This window comes from Podarcis tiliguerta (genome assembly GCF_965153285.1).
Source record: "Podarcis tiliguerta genome assembly, chromosome: 9".
Classification (NCBI taxonomy): domain Eukaryota; kingdom Metazoa; phylum Chordata; class Lepidosauria; order Squamata; family Lacertidae; genus Podarcis; species Podarcis tiliguerta.
Genome location: NC_139542.1, coordinates 22,708,594 through 22,729,772, shown reverse-complemented (window position 1 = coordinate 22,729,772; position 21,179 = coordinate 22,708,594). Strand labels below are relative to the sequence as shown.

At 42.9% G+C, this 21,179-nt stretch overlaps 1 protein-coding gene and 1 long non-coding RNA gene across 6 annotated transcripts in view; both read left to right on the top strand.

Moving 5' to 3' along the window:
- The window catches only part of TBCK (TBC1 domain containing kinase), an 82,216-nt gene extending 65,436 nt beyond the window's left edge, over nt 1–16,780 (top strand). For all 5 annotated transcript variants that reach the window (XM_083456762.1, XM_083456763.1, XM_083456761.1 and 2 more), the window contains 3 exons: nt 1,781–1,956; nt 6,340–6,499; nt 15,757–16,780. In XM_083456762.1, coding sequence (XP_083312888.1) covers nt 1,781–1,956; nt 6,340–6,499; nt 15,757–15,867 — 447 coding nt within the window. In that variant the 3' untranslated portion in view covers nt 15,868–16,780. The remainder of the gene's footprint in view (nt 1–1,780; nt 1,957–6,339; nt 6,500–15,756) is intronic.
- On the top strand, nt 6,521–10,747 carry LOC310685208. Its single transcript, XR_014515121.1, has 2 exons — nt 6,521–8,808; nt 9,144–10,747. It is a non-coding gene; the product is annotated as an uncharacterized lncRNA (long non-coding RNA).
- Nucleotides 16,781–21,179: the final 4,399 nt, after the last annotated feature.

Below are 21,179 nucleotides of genomic sequence, written 5' to 3'. Positions count from 1 at the left end.
GCCACTTCATAAAATAGGGTACAGTCATCCGGCCAGAGTTTTATGTCTCATTCATTTCAGCAGGCGGGGGGGGGGGGGGGGAGAGTTAAGCAGACACTTAATTCTCACTCATTAAAATGAATGTGATTTCAGAGTACTTAAGGCTGGCTGTATCATACCCATTGCATTTAAATTGCAACACATAAGTTAGGCACATGTGTGTTTTAGTGTGCAAAGGAACAGCTGCAAGGTCATGTGTGCAAGTAAGGAACCTGGAAGAATGTGTTTGTATTGCCGTTTGTGCATTCACAAATCAAGGAGTTGCTACTTTGTACTAGGCTAGACTGTGTGTCCATATAGCCCAGAACTGTGTACTTGGACTGGTAGCAGTTGTCTAGGACATACACATACACATGAACACACACACACACACACACACACAGAGAGAGAGAGAGAGAGAGAGAGAGAGTATATATTTGAATAGAATTTAACCACTGACATAGAGGGAAGGAGGAAGCAAATACACTTGCCTCCAAGGAGCTATGCAACAGTAATGGTAAGATGTTGCCACCATGCCTGTTGGGGGACTCAATGTGTGACCAACCCAGTAACACTCTGGGTTGCAGCCCACAGTTTACAATGCAGAACACAGGCATGCTTTCTGGACTATTATTCTGTGGTGTTCAAATGTCCTGAATTTGTATGCTTACAGTAAGAGCCAAAGTAATGCTTTTGGCAAGCTTAGCCATAGCAGAGTTTTATTTCTTCGTAAGTATTTGAGTAATTTTAGGTATAAAAAGATGTGGCTAGTGGATGCAGACTTTTTGGCAGCAAATATAGCGCAGAATAGGGCTGTTTGTGGAGTGTTACTGTTTTATGTCATGGTTCAGTAAAGAAGCTGTATATTTTATCACGAAAATAGTATTCTTCATCTTAAAAAAAGAATGAAAATAGCCCTACAGTGAGTATTAAATTTCATGTCTAGTAGAGAAATAATCCTCTAGGGTTAATCCATTGGGCAGATATATTAGACTTAGATGGTGTCATCATTATAGAGGAAGTAAAGCTCTAAAATAGATGCTGTCTGTCTTCTCTTATTCCCCCCTATGTTATGTTTAATTGTTGTACCCAAAGGATGCAGTATCAATCAAACCGAAGAGGGTAGCCGCATATATAAGCTGCAATTGTCTTGTGGTGCTATTTGCTTTGTTCCTATCTCCTTGGTTGCCACACGTATATGCTCTTTTTCTTAGCTTGTGTAAGATATGAAACGTAAGATTGCTATCTGCTGTGAAGCTTTGCAGTTGAGATTTCTTTCCTTCAGTAGTAGAAGAGAGGAGGCTAACCTTTCTACTGAGTCAAGGAGGAAGCTGTAAATGAGGCTTTGGATGGCAGTTTCCCTGTGTGATTTGCATCAAGTTGCCATATTTCAAGTAGAAGGAATATGTGCTTTGATTACACAAAACATCTCAGGCAACCAGTAGCACCCATTCTGCATAGTCTAGCATCTAGCTGTTCATTGAAAACTGGTGGATGATATGTGGATGCTGCATTGAGTAATATCTCAGAGATACCAAAAATGCTTGTCACCACAATGAATGGAATGTGTGTATTGGGAGAGAGCTTTTATTATTTGTGGCCCCATGGGAGTCAGAGCATAAAATAGCTTGGAGTTTGTCAGAGAAACAATGTTTACTCTTAATGGAAATGGGAGATTGTGCACACTGCTGCATGAAGGCATTGTGTTGCTAAAAAGCATTGTTGCATCTTTATTGTCTTGTTTCTTGTCTCCATTTAAAAGTCCAGGGATTCTATCAAGTTGAATGATCTGAAATCAGAAGTGTCACCGAGGATCTCGGCCGAAGATTTGATCGACTTGTGTGAACTGACAGGACCTGGTCATTTCAAGACTCCAACAAAGAAAACAAAATCTAGCAAGCCCAAGCTGCTTATCGTTGACATCCGTAACAGCGAGGAGTATCCTTCTAAATGGAAACGCCATAGATTGATTGCTACTATAGGCTTTGCCAATTTCAACTGAAAGCGCTACATTGCTGCAGCAGGGAGTTTTAACTGGTCTGGTGAGTTAGGGAGAAGATTTTTAGCCTGGCTTCTTTCTCCCTGACATCTAATGTTGTAAACCCTGTAAATCTGTAAACCCTACGTTTTCATATTATTTTACTTGGTGGAGCATTTGCTCACTTGAGTCTCCTGCCTGCAGTCTGAAGTTGTAAAGCCTAGGTTCAGGTTGTCCATCTCAGTGAGGACTAGGTTGTAATGTACATGATAGAGAGAAGCATAATGGACTTCAAGGAGAATTACTTCCGCATCTTATTGAGGATGTAGAAAGTGTTGGGATACTGCCAGGGAGACAAAATCCATCATGACTCCACGTCGTCTCCGGACATCCATTGATCTTCCGTAGACATGCAGTATCAGCAATTAGCGACATGAGCTCCAGAAATAGCTTGCCACATTCCAGAACTGATGCACGCTCTTTCAGCAGATAATGCACAGCGAAAGATGCAGTCAGGAGAGTATTATTTAGAAGTTTATTCAGCATTGGTCAGAACAAAGAAAAACATGACTGCCTGCTTCAGATGTCTCCGGCAGAGAGAGAAACGAAAGCAAAGACACAACATAAACATCCTGTGAAACAGGAAAATACGTAGGCTGTGACACAAACATCCTGCTCCCTTTTAAGGTGGAACGGAAATATCCTAACAGAAAGTGCACTCAGCATCTGTCAGGAGGTGTGCAGCAGCATTCTGCCCCACTGGAAGTTTCCAGGTTATATTCAAGGAGAGTCCCATTCAGGGAGAGTGCAGTAACCAAGTCTGGAAATTACAGATCAGCATTGCATGATCTGACTTGTCCAGAAATGGGGGGAAAGCAACCTTATTAGGTAAAGATGGAAAAATGCACTCCTAGCAGCAACTCTGACCTGCTTCTCAAGAGCTAGTGCTGCATCAGTGAGGCCTCCATGTGTTTTACTTGATCAGAAAGTGTCCCCCCAAAAACATTAATCATAGCCAAGCTAAGCACTTCTAAACTGCAGCAGCTGTCTACCAACATCACCTCCAGCTTCTCTCAATTCAATTTATTCTGGTCTCCTTCGTTCACTTGAACACAGACTCTGAAAACTGGTTCAGGACCTGTGACAGCTCTTGAGTGCCACAATAAATATATATGTTATCAACATATTTAAAGAAACTCAACCCGAAGTTACAGATGATCACTATGAATATTAGTGCTATAAGACATATAAATATTAGATAGCATTGGTGATAGCACTTGAAATCTTGCAGAAGCCAGGGAACTGGCATAGCCTTCCCAATAGTCCCCGGATGAGTCATATCAGACAGAAATAAGTTACCCTTGATTATATCCTGAAAGTTATCCTTTCAGCTCAGCTTGGTAGAGACTGTTCTACATCACAACTTTATATAAGCAAAATGGAACAGTTATAGCTTGAAAATATGCCAAAACCCAACCTTCAGTGGTCAAAGAAGCATGAAAGTATATTAATTTCTTCTGTATGTTTATTAATTTCATACACCAGTAGAAATTTCCAGTCAATCATAGGCTTCAGTGTCAAAAGCTCTTTCTTGTTTAGTCTTCTGAGGTTTTTCTCCTGAAAGAGTTTAATATTTAAGCCGAATGCATTCATAGCAAAGCTGTTTAATTTTGCCTTCCCTTTTCCCTGGCATGTTGAGGAAAAAACCAGAAATGTGAGCAGGTTTGCTAGTAGTAACTATTAATTGTAATTTAATGCACCTATTCAATTCAAGGCAAGGCAAATAAACTTTTTTAAAACTAAGGCCCTCCAGATGGTGTGATTAAATGTTTATTAATAAAGTTGAGTTTTAGTCCAAGAAATAAACAGGAAGCAACATTTTCCAGAAGAGGCTAAACATTGCATGTTTAGATTTGTTCAGATAGGATGAGCTACAGGTCTAGAGTGGATAACTGCATTGCGTATTTAATTACACGTTAATGAAACATAAAGGGCAGTCCTACTCCTTTCTGCTCCATATCAAACACAGTTTGTTGTGTCATCGAAATGGAGAAACTTGTTAAACCTAACTATAGTTCACATCCAAGCCATAACTGGAAACAACTGTTTGAATGGTATGAGAGCATAGAGCAGTTTCCTGATGGTCAGTCAGTGTTGCTGACTTGTGTTGCCAGCCTGTAGCTGTCCTAGTTGTTACACCCTCTGCATACCCATGTAATTTCTGCTAGCTGTTTCCCAGGACTTTGCCATACCCCTCCAAGCACTTCAGGAAAAGAGAAGGCAGATGGCAGCTTAGTGCATTTTCCTTTACATAATTTAATGGAAAACACGCGCTCTGCAGGGTCTAGCAACAGGTGTCCTATTTCTTTTAGCGACGTTTTCTATGTAACACTGCACTTGGGAGCTAAGGAGTTACTGAAATACAATCTGGTGGCTGTTGTAAGTTTGAGAGGCTTTTCTTTTTTCTAGTTTTATAAGGTGAAGCTTCCTGGTAAAAGGATAGTGTTATCTGGGCTATCCTTGGGGGTTTTTTTTGGGGGGGGGGGTTAAGGTAACATCTAGGTGATATTTTTATTTCTATAGAAATTGTCTACAATTCATTTCATTAAGCACTTTACAAAAACATGAGTGGTGGTCCATTCATTTCATGAAGTTCCCAGCAAAATTTCTTTATGGTCCTATAACCTCCTTTGCATAAATTTCTAGCTTTTGTAATCATCTCAGCAATGGAGTGGTTAAGATAACCAGCTAAGATTAGAAAGAATTCAAAAGACATTTTGAAGTGTGCATAGTGACTAATGCAACTACTTTAATCAAAAAAGTAACTGTATTTGACCTTCTTAAGGTTAAAGGCATTTTTCTCCTTGTCATGTCTTACAATTACCATGTCATATTGAAATATATACGTTGACTCCATAGATTTATGGGTCTGTAAATTTTGGAATGCAAGAAATACTTATTCCTTTGAGTTAGAAAATTAATGAACTGTGCTAACTAAGTGGGATGGTTTAGTTTATTGGTGATCTTACAAACTTCATACTTCCCGCAGTATAAATTTTACAGTCATCCAGATGGAACTATTCAAATGAATTATTTTTAAATGAATCTCTTAATCTTAGATTAATTCTAAGCCTTTCCAAGGCAATTTTTCTTTGGCACCCGGTACTCTTGAAGACATAACGTGAGCGCGAGTTGAAAAACCATGACTATTTGACCACCACAAATCATACTTGAAAATGTTTTCTGTAAAATGTGTGTTGAATGCATATCACTTGCATGAATGCAGAAGCCAACTTTTTTGCACTTACACTGAATGAAAAGGTAAGCAATAACTTTAAAAATATCTTAACATGGGGGTAACCAACTTGTGGCCCAGGACCATATTCCAGCTCCTAGAGCAGGCATAGGCAGACTCGGCCCTCCAGATGTTTTGGGACTATAATTCCCATCATCCCTGACCACTGGTCCTGTTAGTTAGGGATGATGGGAGTTGTAGTCCCAAAACATCTGGAGGGCCGAGTTTGCCTATGCCTGTCCTAGAGGCTTCACATCTGGCCCCATCATGGTCCCAGATCCCAAGGATCTCTTTATCTTACTATGGCATTGATTGTGGACAATCTCATCTTTTTAGCACCCAAACTTCAATGTTTGTTACCTCCCCATCAGGTGACAACTTTTGTTCTTGCAAATGCAACATATCTAGGTGTGTATGGGCTTTGCGAGTACATGGTTCTCAATCCCTAGCATGTCAATCCCTAGCATGTCTACCTAGGGCTGGGAAAGATCCCTGTCAGTCAAAAGCCCTGGAGAACTGTTGCAAATTGGTATGGACAATTCTAAGCTCGATGGACTAATGGCCTGACTCAGTATAAGGGCACTTTCTATTACTTGCTCAGGGCTTTTTAAACTCTCATCCCATATGAACAGTCAACATTTGCAGAGCACTCTCCTTTTGCACTTCAGGCACTCATTCAGAAGTGCAGCAAAAGTCTCTATCTGTGTGACTGTCTAGGGAGTGGTGGCCCAGGAGAGGGCATTCTCTGTGACAGACCCCCAAGTTGTGGAATTCCTTCCCCAAAGAGGTGTGTCTGGCGTTTCCATGATGCAGTTTATGGTTGTGTGTTGAAGACACCTCTGTATCCTGGTCTTTCACACCTGAAACAAGTGTTTTCAGGACCCACCTTATTCCTGTGGTTTTTAATATAAATTTTAAGTTGCTATAACCACCCCAGAGACCTTACGGTGAAGGTCGGGTACTAAATTGAATAAAGGACGATGATATTCAGAGCTTGGTTTTCCTCTCTTCCTCCTTGATTTCCTTAATGGACCTACTTCTTGCACAGCTTTAATCGAGGGCATATATCTGGCAGCATCAACATCCCATTTGGATCGGCATTCACTGCTGAAGGCGACCTCATCCAGTGCCCTGCTACTTCCACTCTTCAGAGCTTTAAAGGGAGAGTTGTCGTGGTTGTAGGACACGTGGCAAAGAATGCAGCACTGGTAAGTTTTCTTTGATGGCAAAGAATGCAGCACTGGTAAGTTTTCTATGATGGCATCAATGTTATCAAGGATGAAAAGGTTTAACAGTAACAGTTAGTTAGTGGTACGGTAGTGTGTAATTTTCTGGACAGAATTCTACAGAAATAAAGACTCTGTACGTACAACTTTTTAGATTACTGGGATATTAATCTGTATCTCATGTACGAAACCAGTTCCATGATAGACATGGAAGAGTGTCGCTGAAATTTATTCACTTATGTATTTGTGTGTGGTTTTGCTATGGTTGCTTTTGTATTTCTTCTGTGGTTTTGGCTATTAAATGTTCTACTGGTTTCATTGTAGCTTTTAATCATTGTGTTTTATGAGCTGTTGTAAACTGCCCTGAAAAAATTTAATTGGAGGGAGGTATTGCAGTGTTTTGAATATGTTAATGCATAATGGATTGGCAGCAGTAACTCACAACAACAACAGACGGAGTCTTGAGGTGGTGTTAAGGGTTTAATTTAGTTCCTGGGGTGTTTCAACACTGGTGCTACAATTCTGTCAGTTTTTACTTGATTTGTGTGTTAAGGGTAACTGCACACATTCGCTTAAAATCAGAGCAGGTCTGATTTTATGAATGTCTCAAAGCACTTGCTTATTGACAGTCTTCAGATAGCTAGATTTTGTCTGTGAGCAGGTGTCCCCCATCTCTTTCTTGTGTGGCACAAACTCTCTATTTGAAAGACCCTGTTTTCTTGGGCAATGGAATTCACATGGTTTCCAGCGTCACTAAAGTAGCTCAAAGAATGTGATTGTGGCCTCTTTGCCTGGTCAACAAACAAGGAAACCAACAAAACAACTTGCCCAAGATGAGTGAACAGAAACATCTCTGCTTTCTTTCTTTTGGTGGGGGGAAGAATATTGCAATGGCCGGAATGGTAAACAACACCTTTTCTGAAACTGATCACATTACTGAATGCATAGTGAGTTAATTCCATCTACTAAGAGCACTAATTCTGAAGAATTGTCATATTTCTATTAATACACTTAGACGTGCAAGCCGACTCTCTGTGATTTGAAATGACAGGGTTGTCCTTTTGCAGTGCAGAAGTAATCCTCTTAATGTGAAAAAGAAGCTCAAGCTTAACATTATTAATCTGTTGACAATAATAATTAGCCATTCTTGTCTCTGTTACTCTGGGAACAGCATTTTCTTGGACACAACTTTGGAAGCTCAGGCCAGGAGGGGGTGATTATGAAGCTAAATGAACTTTTTACCCTACAGTGTTTTTATAGCTGTCTGTGGTTATGGCACATGAACTTTTGATCATCACAGCCATTTGTTTTTGGCCTGAAAAGTTACCAAAATGTTACTATCTCATTTTCTGGGACAATTTTTAAATGCCTTGCTCCAAATACCAAAATATCACAATTCTTGCTAGCACAGAGAAATATTTGCCATTAGGGAGAGATGGGCAACCAACTCCAAACAAAAAGTCAAAGTCGGAGTCATGATTTTGCACGAGGTTTTGTTGGCATATTATAGAGCATAAGGAAACAGACACATTCTTGGCAAATGTCTCTTTCCCTTATGAAACTGACGTGTTTCCAAATGTGCCTGGTGACCCTTCCATGTGGGAACTGTTCCTTTGGCTGACAGCAAAAGAAAGTATCTTGGTTCACATCACAATGATCATTGTAGAGTATTTTCGGTGCTTACTAATTACTGAATCTATGCACCCATCATTGCACAGTGGATGCATGAAATAGTTTTCCAACAAGTTTGGGGGATCCCCTCCCCATGAAAGGCATCTCTGGGAGGCTGAGCCAAGAGTGGAGGACCAACAGGGACTGTTTAAGCTTTTCCCAGTGGACCGTGGTTTCATGCTTTTCTCCACATTGTTTCTCATGCCTGGAACTTGAGGGTGCACAGCAGTGCAGCTGGAAAGGGTTAAGCTCCGTCTCCTTCCTGCACTCCCAACTGCAGACAGCCACAAACAATTTTAAGGCATCGTATTTTTGCGTTAAATCACACAAAGTGGGGTGAGATGAGGGAGCAACGATGAGCAAACGTAACTCCACCTCCCATCACTGTTGCCCTCCACAGGTTGGAGGAATAACATCTTTGGTGGAGAGTCTGGTCTGCTTTTGTAGGCTACCTAGGAAGATTTAAAACCCTGTTGCATCATGCGGGGAGCCAACATAGGTAGAGCAGTCTGTCGTCGTCCCCCACACACGCTATACCTCAAACTCATGGAGGGCAACAGGAGACAGAGCCAGCATTTGGATCCTTTCTTTCCCCCTTCATACATTGATTCAGCACAGAAGTAAAGGTAAAGGGACCCCTGGCCATTAGTCCAGTCGTGGCCGACTCTGGGGTTGCGGCGCTCATCTCGCTTTATTGGCCGAGGAAGCCGGCTTACAGCTTCCGGCTCATGTGGCCAGCATGACTAAGCCGCTTCTGGAGAACCAGAGCAGCACACGGAAACCGTTTACCTCCCCACCAGAGTGGTACCTATTTATCTACTTGCACTTTGACGTGCTTTCGAACTGCTAGGTTGGCAGGAGCAGGGACTGAGCAACGGGAGCTCACCCCGTCACGGGGATTTGAACCGCCGACCTTGTGATCAGCAAGTCCTAGGCTCTGTGGTTTAACCCACAGCACCACCCGCGTCCTAAGACTGTAGCTTTGTGTCATTTTAAAACAGGCATCAGGAAAAGGTTACACATCTGCCATATGATGTCTAGTTTGGACCCAGAGGCGTTCCATTTTGCTCCCCTTTGCCCTCAGAACCAAGAACGGTGTTGAACGAGAAGTACATAGAAACCTTGTTGTTTTCCAAATGGCTTTGAATGTTTTGCTGTTTGATTCCTTTAGCGCATTTGTTGATTCTGCTTCCTTTTTAGAAACACCTGTAGTATTCTTGCAGTTGTATCAACAGATGCTTCACCAAGTATATTGTCCCCCTTGTAAAGTTCAAGGTGGTGGGAAGGCGGGACAGGCTGTATAAGTAAAGTTAGGATTATTTTGCAGTTTAGGTAAGAAGACCCTGTGAACTGCTTCCTTCCACCCGAGCTGACTGTGTTGATTTTATGCAAACACAACATAAATTGTTACAGCAAGTTACTAACTAAGCAGTCTTTGGTGGTGGCGAGATCTTTCCACTTTGAAAAGTTGGAAGAACTGTTTAATAAATACTTGTACATTTTTAAGTAAACAGTTTGATCTGCGGTAAGTGTGGTCAAATTTAAAGTAGTTAAGCTAGAAATGTTCTCTTTTGGCGTATGCTGGCCTGTGGTAGCCTTATCTCTTATCATATTTTTCCATCTATGCAGATGAATGGGAACTTTAAACTCCTTGTGCGTTAGACTCTTATACCTGTCAGTTTATACTTGAAATTATGGAGTGGAAAGTGTACATTCCTCACCAGTTGAGCATGCAAGGAATTCTTCCTTGATCTTGAGTGAAAAGTGCATTTTTACCATACTCTGTTCTTCACAACTTATCTCCCTCATTACCATCATATTTCAGGGTTGGTACAGCTGCAAACCACATCTAAGAAACATGTTTCCAGTGCCATTGATCACCAGAGGATCTTTACTGTTTGACTTTGTTAAATAAGTAGTCACCTACAAAACTAATAGGGATCTAAGAGTGTGCACCATGGTGTGTGGAATCAATGCAGAACAGCCAGTAGCTTAATATGTTTAGGTGGCCCCATGCATATCAGATTTTCTACCCACGTATACATGGTCCCCACACTGATGACTTCTGAACAGGTTTTCTGGACCTTTCTGGTCCAAAGTGATTTTACCAGATAATTTAGTAATTGGTGTTTAACTGCTGTTGTTTTTAACTTGTGATGTTACTACTGCTTTGTGCGTTTGAGCTGTTTGAGTCTGTTGATACTGGATTGTATCCAACATTAGTCATGCTCGAGAGCAGACACATGAACACGACTAAACTAGGTACATTCATGTGAGTAGGTCTACTTAGTGAATTTTGTTGAATGCCACCCATTGTTTTTAATTCTGCTGCTATAGTGGGCTGTGGTCAAATAATTTTTACTCAAAGTAGACCCACTGAAATCAGTGGGTCCAAATCAGACATGGCCATTAATTTTTGCCGGGTCTACTCTGAGTAAATATTAGTTGACTTCAGCTCTATATTTTTAGATGTCTTGGTGGTTTTAGGGTATTATGGTATTATATATTTTTAAATGTTTAAAGTTAGCTAATGGAATTAAAGCGGCCTGCATTTTATAAGTGTATGGTAATCATGATCTCAGTGAAATATTGTGAATTCCTAAAATGGGGTTGTGTGCTGATAGGGCATTGAAGGATTGCTTTACCTCATTCTGGAGTTCTTGTATAAGAACATATTGGACCATAGTTACTTAAACATTATCATTGAATTAAATCATTTAACAATATGCTCCCAAGAAACCGCAAGATCCAATGCATGATGTAGAAAAGTACCATTGTTTGCTTCTACTGCATTTTTTAGCCAACCCGCCTTCACAAATCTTCCATTTTTTCCCCTTACACTTGTCTGTAAGAGAAATGAAGTGCCAGGAATTGGCCTTAGTCCAGTTACTGCTCAACAGTTTTCCCCTCCCTTAATGGAATCTCCATTGTATACACTTTGAGTGCATGAAGTGTCTAACGTACCAACATACATGAAAGATGTTACGTTTTACTGCTCTCAGCAGTCTGGACATAAACATAATTTGACCCTACCTTCTATTGAGGAACGTGATAGTTGACAGTAGAACTGTAAACACATGATTTTAGCTTCTGATGCATGAGTATAACAAGAAGTTGGAGCTATACATTCTAAAGCAGATAAATGCATTCGGGAGAAAAAGTTTAAAAATGAGTAGCGATCAGTGGTTAGCCTTAAAGGGGCTTTGATGGTATCCAGGCTGCCCTGGGTATTCCTCCCCAAGCAATGAGAGAAGAGGTGGGAAAAGCAGTCAAGGCAGCCCCCTGCCTTCCTGGCAACAACAAGTGGGCAGGACAGTTTGGGGAGGGGGGTCAGCCAGCCATTATCATTAGCACAAGGACCAAGGAACTGGATGGAGACCAAGAAGGCTTGAATAGCTGCTATGTTGCCAAGGTGATGTTGCCGCACCTGACACCATTTGAGACCCTGGATGTCTCCCAGCTTGCCTCTGGAAGCTTGCAGCACTTTAAGAAACAGAGGGAAGGGGCTCGGGAGGAGACCAACCTTCTGACTCTTGTCTTTACCAGTGGCAAAATTTGGGGTAGCACTACCCAGCTCTCCATATCTGAGGCTCAAGAAGGAGGTAAACTCATTGCATTGCAGGCGGTTGCTCAAGGTGACCCTCGGGTCGCTTCCAACTCTACAATTCTGTGATTCTATGATTCTGTGATTTTAACCTCTGCAGCCACAGCCATGTTTGTTGCCAAAAGTTAAAGCGCTAGACTGCAGGGGGAAGCATTTAGCACTAATCCCCTAGTTATACCCATAATTATAGCAGGGGTAATTGGATATTCTTGAACTCTGAACTCCCATCAGCTTTGCTGGCTGCTAGTGGTGGCATTTGGAGACCAACAAAATGAAGAGGGCACCACATTGGCTACACCTGGTCCTGCAGTTAGTTTTCCAGAGCTAAGTTCCAAGTACATGTAAGTGAAATAATTGCACGTTCCTCGACTCCTTAGCCGGGTTGGCACTCTGTAAACTGCCACGCACACCGATGAAGCTGTATAAAGGAAATTAGCAATAACCGCCAATGCTCCTCTAACAGTGTTTTACTTTGCAGAAAGCACAGGTGGAGAAGATGTCATGTCTTTCTAGCAACTGACATTGCCTCTGACAAATGCAGATTTTTCTTGGTGCAAGTGAGACCTGAGTATGAAACATGACCCAGCCATTTATTTGGTGCTGTTGGATAGTAACCTAGATGGAGCCTAGACATAATCCAATACGACTGCTTTTGAATTGGGTGGAGAGCAGGGCTGCTTTCATTGTTATTTATTGTGATTTGTCGCCTTTTCAAATTGCATCCATGGATCTCTCTCTCTGGTAAAAATGATGCATGCAAGCACACGCTGTCCTTCATCCCATCAATAAATATCTTCCCGAATTCTATTTACAAGACCACCTAGTTCCATGTCACATTTTACATCTGTCCCTTTCCACTCAAGCTCTTTGCCATTTCTTTTCTCTGCAGTATTCCTCATCCTTTGGACCACCCAGCTAGCAAAAGGCACTACATTTCTTCTGCAGTCCTCTGCTGATCTCTCTCTCTCTCTTACAGCTGATATTTCAGCAGTTGTCACAGATCCTCTCCAGCCTGGTTGCTAAGGGTCTCCCAGCATGAGGGTAGTAATAGCCCTTTGTCCCGTTGGGAGGTTTAAAAGGTCATTTGTCAAAGTTTCAGTGAAATCCTTGTTTTACTACATCATGATTACTTGGGCATTACGGAAGAATAGCACAGCGCAAGATTTATCAGCTCTGAGCGAAAAGCAAATCTTCAGGACACGCAGTTGCCTTTTGGATAAGCGGAAGCCAAAGGCACAGCCGTAAAATACATAACTGGAGTTCTGTTGGCTTTTCACTTGAAATTATGAATAGATCTCAAGGGTTGCAGTTCTGTATTCATGGCCCCTTCATATGCAGCTGCAACCACTTGGGAGCAGGTTCCCTTTGGTGCTTAGATGCATCTCCCAGGTATGCGTGGGAATACTGTAGTGTAGGGTGACCTAGGGGTCTTTCCAAGCCATTGACAATGAGGTAGAAAAGACTGACTTCATCAGCCCAGTTTTTTGTTTGTATATGGGTTAATGCATAAGGGAAAAAGCTTAATAGCAGGGGAGGCTTAAGCTACATAGGAATCGTAGTGGAGACCTTCTGCTGTATACTGATAAGGAAATGTGCACAATTCCCTCTTCATGGAAGGTTAATATGCACCTTCTGCATGAGACCTGGTGAATGTGCACAATGGCTGGTTTTTCTGCACAATAACTTACATTCCCCTTAACAGCTATGCCACCTTCAATGTGCATTACAACAGTTGAACGTGATAGGGTGCTGCCTCAAGGAGTTTACAGTCTAAAATTCAACCCAGAAAGAATAGGGGAAGATTATGGGTTTTTTAATTTCAGTTGCTTTGACTTACTTATAATTGGGCCTTGGGATAATATAAGGTGGATGAATGGATTTGGCATTTCAAGGAAAATGTTAGCTTTGAGACCAAATGAGAGCCGATATCCTGTAGGTGTTCTGAAAGGCATAGGAGGCAGAAAAGAATAAGGGGCATAGTCAACTGTCAGATGACCGGACGTAGGGTGGAACTGGGAAAGGTTGCATGCAGGAGTGCATTGGGACTTAAGAGTGAAGAAATTGCAAGGGTGAGGGTTTTTCCAGTAAGGGCAATTGGTTTTCATTCGGAGTGGGCTGAATGAATGCAAGACAGAGAAGAGATTTAAGAAGACATGCCATGCTATCACAGGCTACAGAAAGCCGAGGGCTGAAATGCACCAATGGAAAATCCATAAAGGTTGTTTGTAGCCAAAGCAACACAACTCGGGTTCTTGGCAAAGAAAGCAAAGAGCTGTATTTTCTGGTCTACCCACACTGTTGCCATGTCGTCCCCTGGGTAACAGTAAAGCCAATGTTTTGCTGGGTTTCCCCCTTCTCCTGACCACAGACAGCGCCCTTCTGTCGATCTGGCAGCAACCTGAATGGAGACACAGACGCCAAGGTTGTTTGGCCTTGGTCTTTGCTAAAGTGGTTTGTTTAGCAGCAGCTACACTCAGTACTCTACATCTGTGTGATCAGCTGTGTCTCTGTTTGCATAGGTGTACGGTGTACTTTGATTGTTCACCAAACTCTGCAGCTGGTTCAAGCCCAACATGAGAAGCTGTGGCATACAAAAAGGTCATCTGCAGCCAACGGGAGAGGTTTTAACACAGGGACTGGAAACCTGTGATGCTGCAGTTGCTTCTGGACAATAGCTCCCATCGTTCCTGCCCATTGGCTGTTCTGGCTAGGACTCATGGAAGCTGGAGTTCAGGATACAGCAGGTTCACCATTTGTTTCTTAGGCCATGTCCTGAAGGCACACGACAGGCAGCAATATGGAGGGTGTGTGTGAAGAGAGAAAGTATGCTTAGAATCTCAGAAGTGTAGAGGTGGAAGGGACACCAGGGGCTATCTAGTCCAACCCCCTGCAATGCAGGAATCTCGGCTATAGCATCCATGACAAGTGGCCATCCAACCTCTACTTAAAGCAGTTTGATTATGCAGCATAAACACAAGGATGGTTGTTGTTTCTCTTTAAACCCAGTGGACCCCCCCCCCTTTTACTGTTTCGCCTACTCTTTGTATAGCAATTATTATCATTATTATTATTTTATCATTTATATTCCCCAGCAACTCTGGGCAGCTTCCAGCAATATAAAGTCACAATAAAACATCAAACACTAAAAACTTCGCTGTACAGAGTTGCCTTCTGGTGTCTTCTGAATGTCCTGTAGTTGTTTCTCTGTTGTTAATCTGTTACTCCACAGTGGCTGGTAGGGTGGAAGGCAGGGAGCCCAACAGTTGGCAGATCCCAGAACTAATCACAGGCATAGCCAACAAATTCGAGTTTCCTCCCCATTGTCCTGACTGCAGAACTGAGACAAAGGAGGAAGGCGGCAGCCACAACCTGGACTGGTTGCAAGAAGGCAGGTGGGGGCTGACGGAAGGCAGACGGAGGTTGCTGGGACAGTGCCCCATTTTCCCTGATGGACTAGCCTCCACTGCCATTGCCTAATTTATATTACAGTGCCTTTTTATTGGGCATCTATTGTCATTTGGGCAAGAGTCTTCTTCATTTTTGGTGCACATATCTAGCCTGGTGTTGTCTCTTCCCCCTTGCCTAGGATTCCTATCACCTGTTATCCGATCTGTCTTCCTGCCTTCCTTTTCTTTTTTGCCCAGGATGGAACATGGGTCTTTCAGCACATGTTTCGCCACTGATCTGTTACCCCTTGCCTTAAGAAAGCAACAACTTTTAATCTTTTATCAGCACAGTACGGTCTGTTTGTTTGTTTGTTTGTTTGTTTGTTTGTTTGTTTGTTTATATAGAGAACAGGCAAACCATCAAAATACCTTGAAATAATTTTGTAAAGCAATACTGTGGTTTGATTGATAGGATGATGCAGGTATCCCAGCAAGCCACCTTGCTCCTTTGTGCTAATGTGTATGTGCACATTCAGAAATGATAGGCATCTTCCTGACATTGGGTCTTTCTGCTTCAGTTTGCAGCTCACCTGGTGAAAGTCAAATATCCAAGGGTTTGCATTTTGGATGGAGGCATCAACAAAATCAAGCCAACTGGTCTGCTGACTGTTCCTTCTCCACAAATATGAGTGAGAAGCTTGCATTTTTATCAACAATATGAGAAGATTCTTTATGGGCATTACGTCATCTGCGTTGCACTAGCGACACATATTTTTTATGGCTTTCCATCGTGATTTTGCAGGGAATACTGTAGTATTCTTCCCTTTCACCTTTTTTCTGGATGAAAAAGTGGAGCTTTGGAATGTTTGATGTCACCCCAAGTCATCTAAGATCATCATGGCAATGAACATCAACTGTGCTATTTTAAAAACTGCAGACATTTTGTCAAAATATTCATGCAAAAATAAGTGAATTGTTTTAAAGTAAATGTTTCAGAGAGGGAACACTTTAAATTAATGGGATGCAATCAACTCATGCAGATCCGATAAATGTTGGGCTCTTGCACATTTCCCTTTCAAAGAGTTCTGTTGTCTTATTTCTCCTGTTTTTCTATTTCTAGTGCTCTTTCTTTTTAAAAAGATATTGGTATCAATAAAATAGCATGCCTCCACTCTTGGCAACATTTAAAAAACATTTTGTTCTATCAAATACTTCATTTAAGCCATGTTTAACCTTTCTTTCTTTGAAAAATTGCAAATGTCTGAATATTAACTTTGATATAAATGAACTTTACAAATGACGTCTGCGTAAAAAGTATAGGCTTGTGCACAAACCTCACAGATAACATCCTCAGGCTTTATGTTTTAATTTGTAATGTAATTTAAATTTGCTTTTTGCAAATTCTAAAACTCCGAAGAAAAATATCTCTACTTCAACAACTTACAGACAGCGTCAGAAGGAAAACAGTCGTGTGTGGAGAGCTTAAGGTGGAGAAGACCCTGGCGGTCTTCACCTTTATGTTTTTCAGCATTATAAGACCTATTGCTTACAGTGTCTGCATCAATAGACTAAAATAAAGTCCTGAGTTTGTTTTTACCGTAATCAGAGCCTGGCATGATAACAATTTTTTTCCTTTTTTTAGAGAGGAGCCCTTGAAATGTGAAGATTAACAATAACATCTCAAGTGCACAAGAGAGGTTGCCTAATCTGGGTTTCAGACCACAGTGATTTTTTTTTATGCTTCTAGACAGCACATTTTACTTTCAAATGAATACATTAGATAAAGGGCAAGTTATATATATATATATATATATATATATATATATATATATATATACTCTTTGTTAATCATAAGTGCATCTCACTCATCCCGTCCCTTCTTCCCAAGCAATGGAATGGGAGGTATACCTGAGGCCCAGCTGATTCTCTCATGAGTTTGGGGTTGGATGATGGCTGATGCTTCAAAGACCAAAGGTGATAGAACAATCATTGTGGGACTGGGAAGATGTGAGTGACAAGCCAGTTGCTTCCCCTAAGCCAACAGAAATTCCTCCCCTACTGAGTTCCATGGGATACCAGTAACATTCTCCCAAGCCAAATGCAGAAAAAGCCCACCTGAAAGAACAGGCCCTGGATTCTTCTCCAGCTCAGATTAAAAGGGAAACCAGAGAAGAGTGCCCATTTTCCCCACCCTGTCACATGTTGATCTTCTGCCTCGATGGAGTAGATATATTCCCATTTCCATAGGAGTAGGAAACCATCAAAACACTATGAAATCAGAAATCTTATCACAGGTGATTTCATCATATCCTTCACCTTTGTAAAGCTATGATTAGGCCAGGGGTCAGCAAACTTTTTCATCAGGAGGCCAGTCCACTGTCCCTCAGACCTTGTGGGGAGCTGGACTATATTTTGAAAAATATAAATACCCTGCAAGCCAGTCCCGCAGCTGCCTCCGGACCTGGAGGAAGAACGCACTCTGCACGCACTCAGAAGCGCGTCTCGGCGCCACCCGCTCACCAGAGTTGACCAGCAGCAGCAGCCCGCCAGCCTCTCATAGAATCATAGAGTTGGAAGAGACCACAAGGGCCATCGAGTCCAACCCCGTGCCAAGCAGGAAACACCATCAGAGCACTCCTGACATATGGTTGTCAAGCCTCTGCTTAAAGACCCCCAAAGAAGGAGACTCCACCACACTCCTTGGCAGCAAATTCCACTGTCGAACAGCTCTTACTGTCAGGAAGTTCTTCCTAATGTTTAGGTGGAATCTTCTTTCTTGTAGTTTGGATCCATTGCTCCATGTCCGCTTCTCTGGAGCAGCAGAAAACAACCTTTCTCCCTCCTCTATGTGACATCCTTTTATATATTTGAACATGGCTATCATATCCCCCCTTAACCTCCTCTTCTCCAGGCTAAACATGCCCAGCTCCCTTAGCCGTTCCTCATAAGGCATCGTTTCCAGGCCTTTGACCATTTTGGTTGCCCTCCTCTGGACACGTTCCAGTTTGTCAGTGTCCTTCTTGAACTGTGGTGCCCAGAACTGGACACAGTACTCCAGGTGAGGTCTGACCAGAGCAGAATACAGTGGCACTATTACTTCCCTTGATCTAGATGCTATACTCCTATTGATGCAGCCCAGAATTGCATTGGCTTTTTTAGCTGCCGCGTCCTCCATCCATGGCCGCACCAGGTTTACCTCAGCTGCAGGTGGTGAGGCTTCGGATTGGCTGCAGGAACTTCCTGCAGCCAATCTGAAGTCATGCCAGCGTCACTGCCTGCCCAGAGGTGTCCACACTTCAGATTGGCTGCAGGAGCTTCCCACAGCCAATCCAAAGCCTTGCCAATGTTGCCAGCCACCCAGACGCTGTGCCAGTGTCACAGAAGTCAGCCCCCATGCAGCGAGGTGTCCGCATCGTGCGGTGACTGAGCAAGCAGGTGGCAGGGTTTACGAGCCTGGCGGGCCACATCCGGCCCACGGACCTTAGTTTGCTGACCCCTGGATTAGGCAGTCCCTGTTCTCGGGCTTACTATCTAAAAGACACAACAGAAAACAGATGAGGAGGGAAGGTGGGAAGAGCAAAGTAGGGCTTGTTCCTTAGGTGCAGATTCCTTGCAATGAGCAGTTAGAATTGAAAGAGTTGTTTTATTTTTATCACACCTTTCTTCCAAGCTCAAAGTGGTGTACATGCTGCTCCCCCTCCCCATAATAGAGGGTGGGGAACATACGACTTGACATCAGTACATGTGAAAAGGATCTAGGGGTCTTAATAGACCACAGGCTTAACCATGAGTCAACAGTGTGATGCTGTAGCAAAAGAAGCTAATGCTATTCTAAGCTTCATCAACAGAAGTCTAGTGTCTAGGGAAACAGTAGTACAACTCTATCCTGCCTTGGTCAGACCACACCTGGACTGCTGTGTCCAGTTCTGGGCACCACAATTTAAGAAGGATATTGAAAAACTGGAACATGTGTAAAGGCGGGCAGCCAAGGGGCTGGGAACCAAGCCTTATGAGGAACAGTTGAGGAAGTTGGATTTGTTTAGCCTGGAGAAGAGAAGACTGAGTGCTGATATGGTAAAAAGGTAAAGGTAGGTAAAGGTACCCCTGCCCGTACGGGCCAGTCTTGCCAGACTCTAGGGTTGTGCGCTCATCTCACTCTAAAGGCCGGGAGCCAGCGCTGTCCAAAGACACTTCCGGGTCACGTGGCCAGCATGACATCGCTGCTCTGGCGAGCCAGCGCAGCACACGGAATGCCGTTTACCTTCCCGCTTGGTAAGCGGTCCCTATTTATCTACTTGCACCCAAGAGTGCTTTTGAACTGCTAGGTTGGCAGGCGCTGGGACCGAACAACGGGAGCACACCCCGCCGCGGGGATTCGAACCGCCGACCTTTCGATCGGCAAGTCCTAGGTGCTGAGGCTTTAACCCACAGCGCCACCCGCGTCCCTGGTGATATGGTAGCCATCTTCAAATATCTGAAGGACTGTCACATGGAAGATGGAACAGTGCCCTGTCTTGTTGGCAAGCAGCTTTGGGAGCCTTCTTTGGCTGAAGAGCAAGATAAAAATGGTTGGAATAAACAAACGATAGCTAGCAAGGTAAGCAAGGCTTCCCAGCCTGGAATTGGCATTGCAGGAGTACTTGATGTGTTGCCCTCCGAATGTTGTGGGCTACCACTTCCATCATCCTTGGCCATTGGCCATGCTGGATGGGTCTGGTGAGAGTTGTAGTACGAAACATCCGAAGAGCACAACATTGGCTACCCCTGCTGCAGTGCGTCTTCTGGCCTGGAGTCATTTCAATACACCTGCAATGCTTGTGGATATCGCCAGCATCTTTACAACTTTTTTAGTTCCCAAGTACAAAAAGTATGCAGATGAACAAGCATTTGGGAGGGGGGGTGAGAGTCGTTTTTGCCTCCAGGTATTCCAAAGCGTGTTTCATCAACTGTCAAAGGAGAAGTTTTTTTCTACCGAATATGTATTTACCTGGCATTATCACGGTAAGCTGATTCCAGTGTGAGTCACGGCTCCACCTTTTCTCAGGCACCTCTGTAGGGAGAAATTTTATCTTGTTTCTTGGTTTAGGACATAACTCTGGCGCCACAGAGCACAAAAGTAGCACAATAAATCTTTCTTCCGCAGGATAATTGTTAATATTAGCTACAATAACAAGCCTGTCAGTTTGCAGGGATTCAGGGGCATTGGGTATGGTAGACCCCAGGGAATTAGGGGAGGTTTAGCTTTCTCGCCTCCAGAGTACTAGACTCGATTTGCCTGGTTCCCACCCTTCCAAATGCCTTCAGTTAATCCTCTGGAGTCCTTAATTAGCCTTCTCGTTTTCTGACGCTTTTGAAACGTCTGGAGTTTCTCTCAAATCTGGCTGCTGAATGATAGTAGCGGATCCGTGATTAGGCTTGATGTTCCGTAAGGATTGGGTGATTTCAAGGTACAGTATAGCAGAATCAAGACCCAGTTTAAAATGGACATCAGTTACTGTAGCTTTGTTTTCTCTTAAAGATGCCATTCCCATCCTGTTGAAGTCAATGGCAGATTTCATGTTATTTGTTATTTATGGCATTTATAGCCCACCGTTTGTCCAAGGAGCTCAAGGTGGTTCTCCTCCTCCTCAGTGTTATCCTCACAGCAACCCTGTGAAGTAGATCAGGCTGAGACACTCTGACTGGCCCAAGATCACCTACTGAGTGACCTTGGGATTTGAACTGTGGTCTCTTCGTTCCTAGTGCAGCACTCTAATCACGGCTCCACATGCGCTATCAATGTGCTTGTCATTGCTTGTGGATTGCAAATAACTGCCCCCCCCCCATTTAAAAGGGCATAGGATCATCTAGTTCAGGGATCAGCAAAAAGGACATTGGCCTGATCCTGCAGGTTCATCTTATATTTTTCAACTGGGATCAATGCCGGATTTACGAATAAGCTAAACAAGCTATAGCTTAGGGCCCCACTCTCTGGGGGGGCCCAAAAAAATTAAAGGGAAAA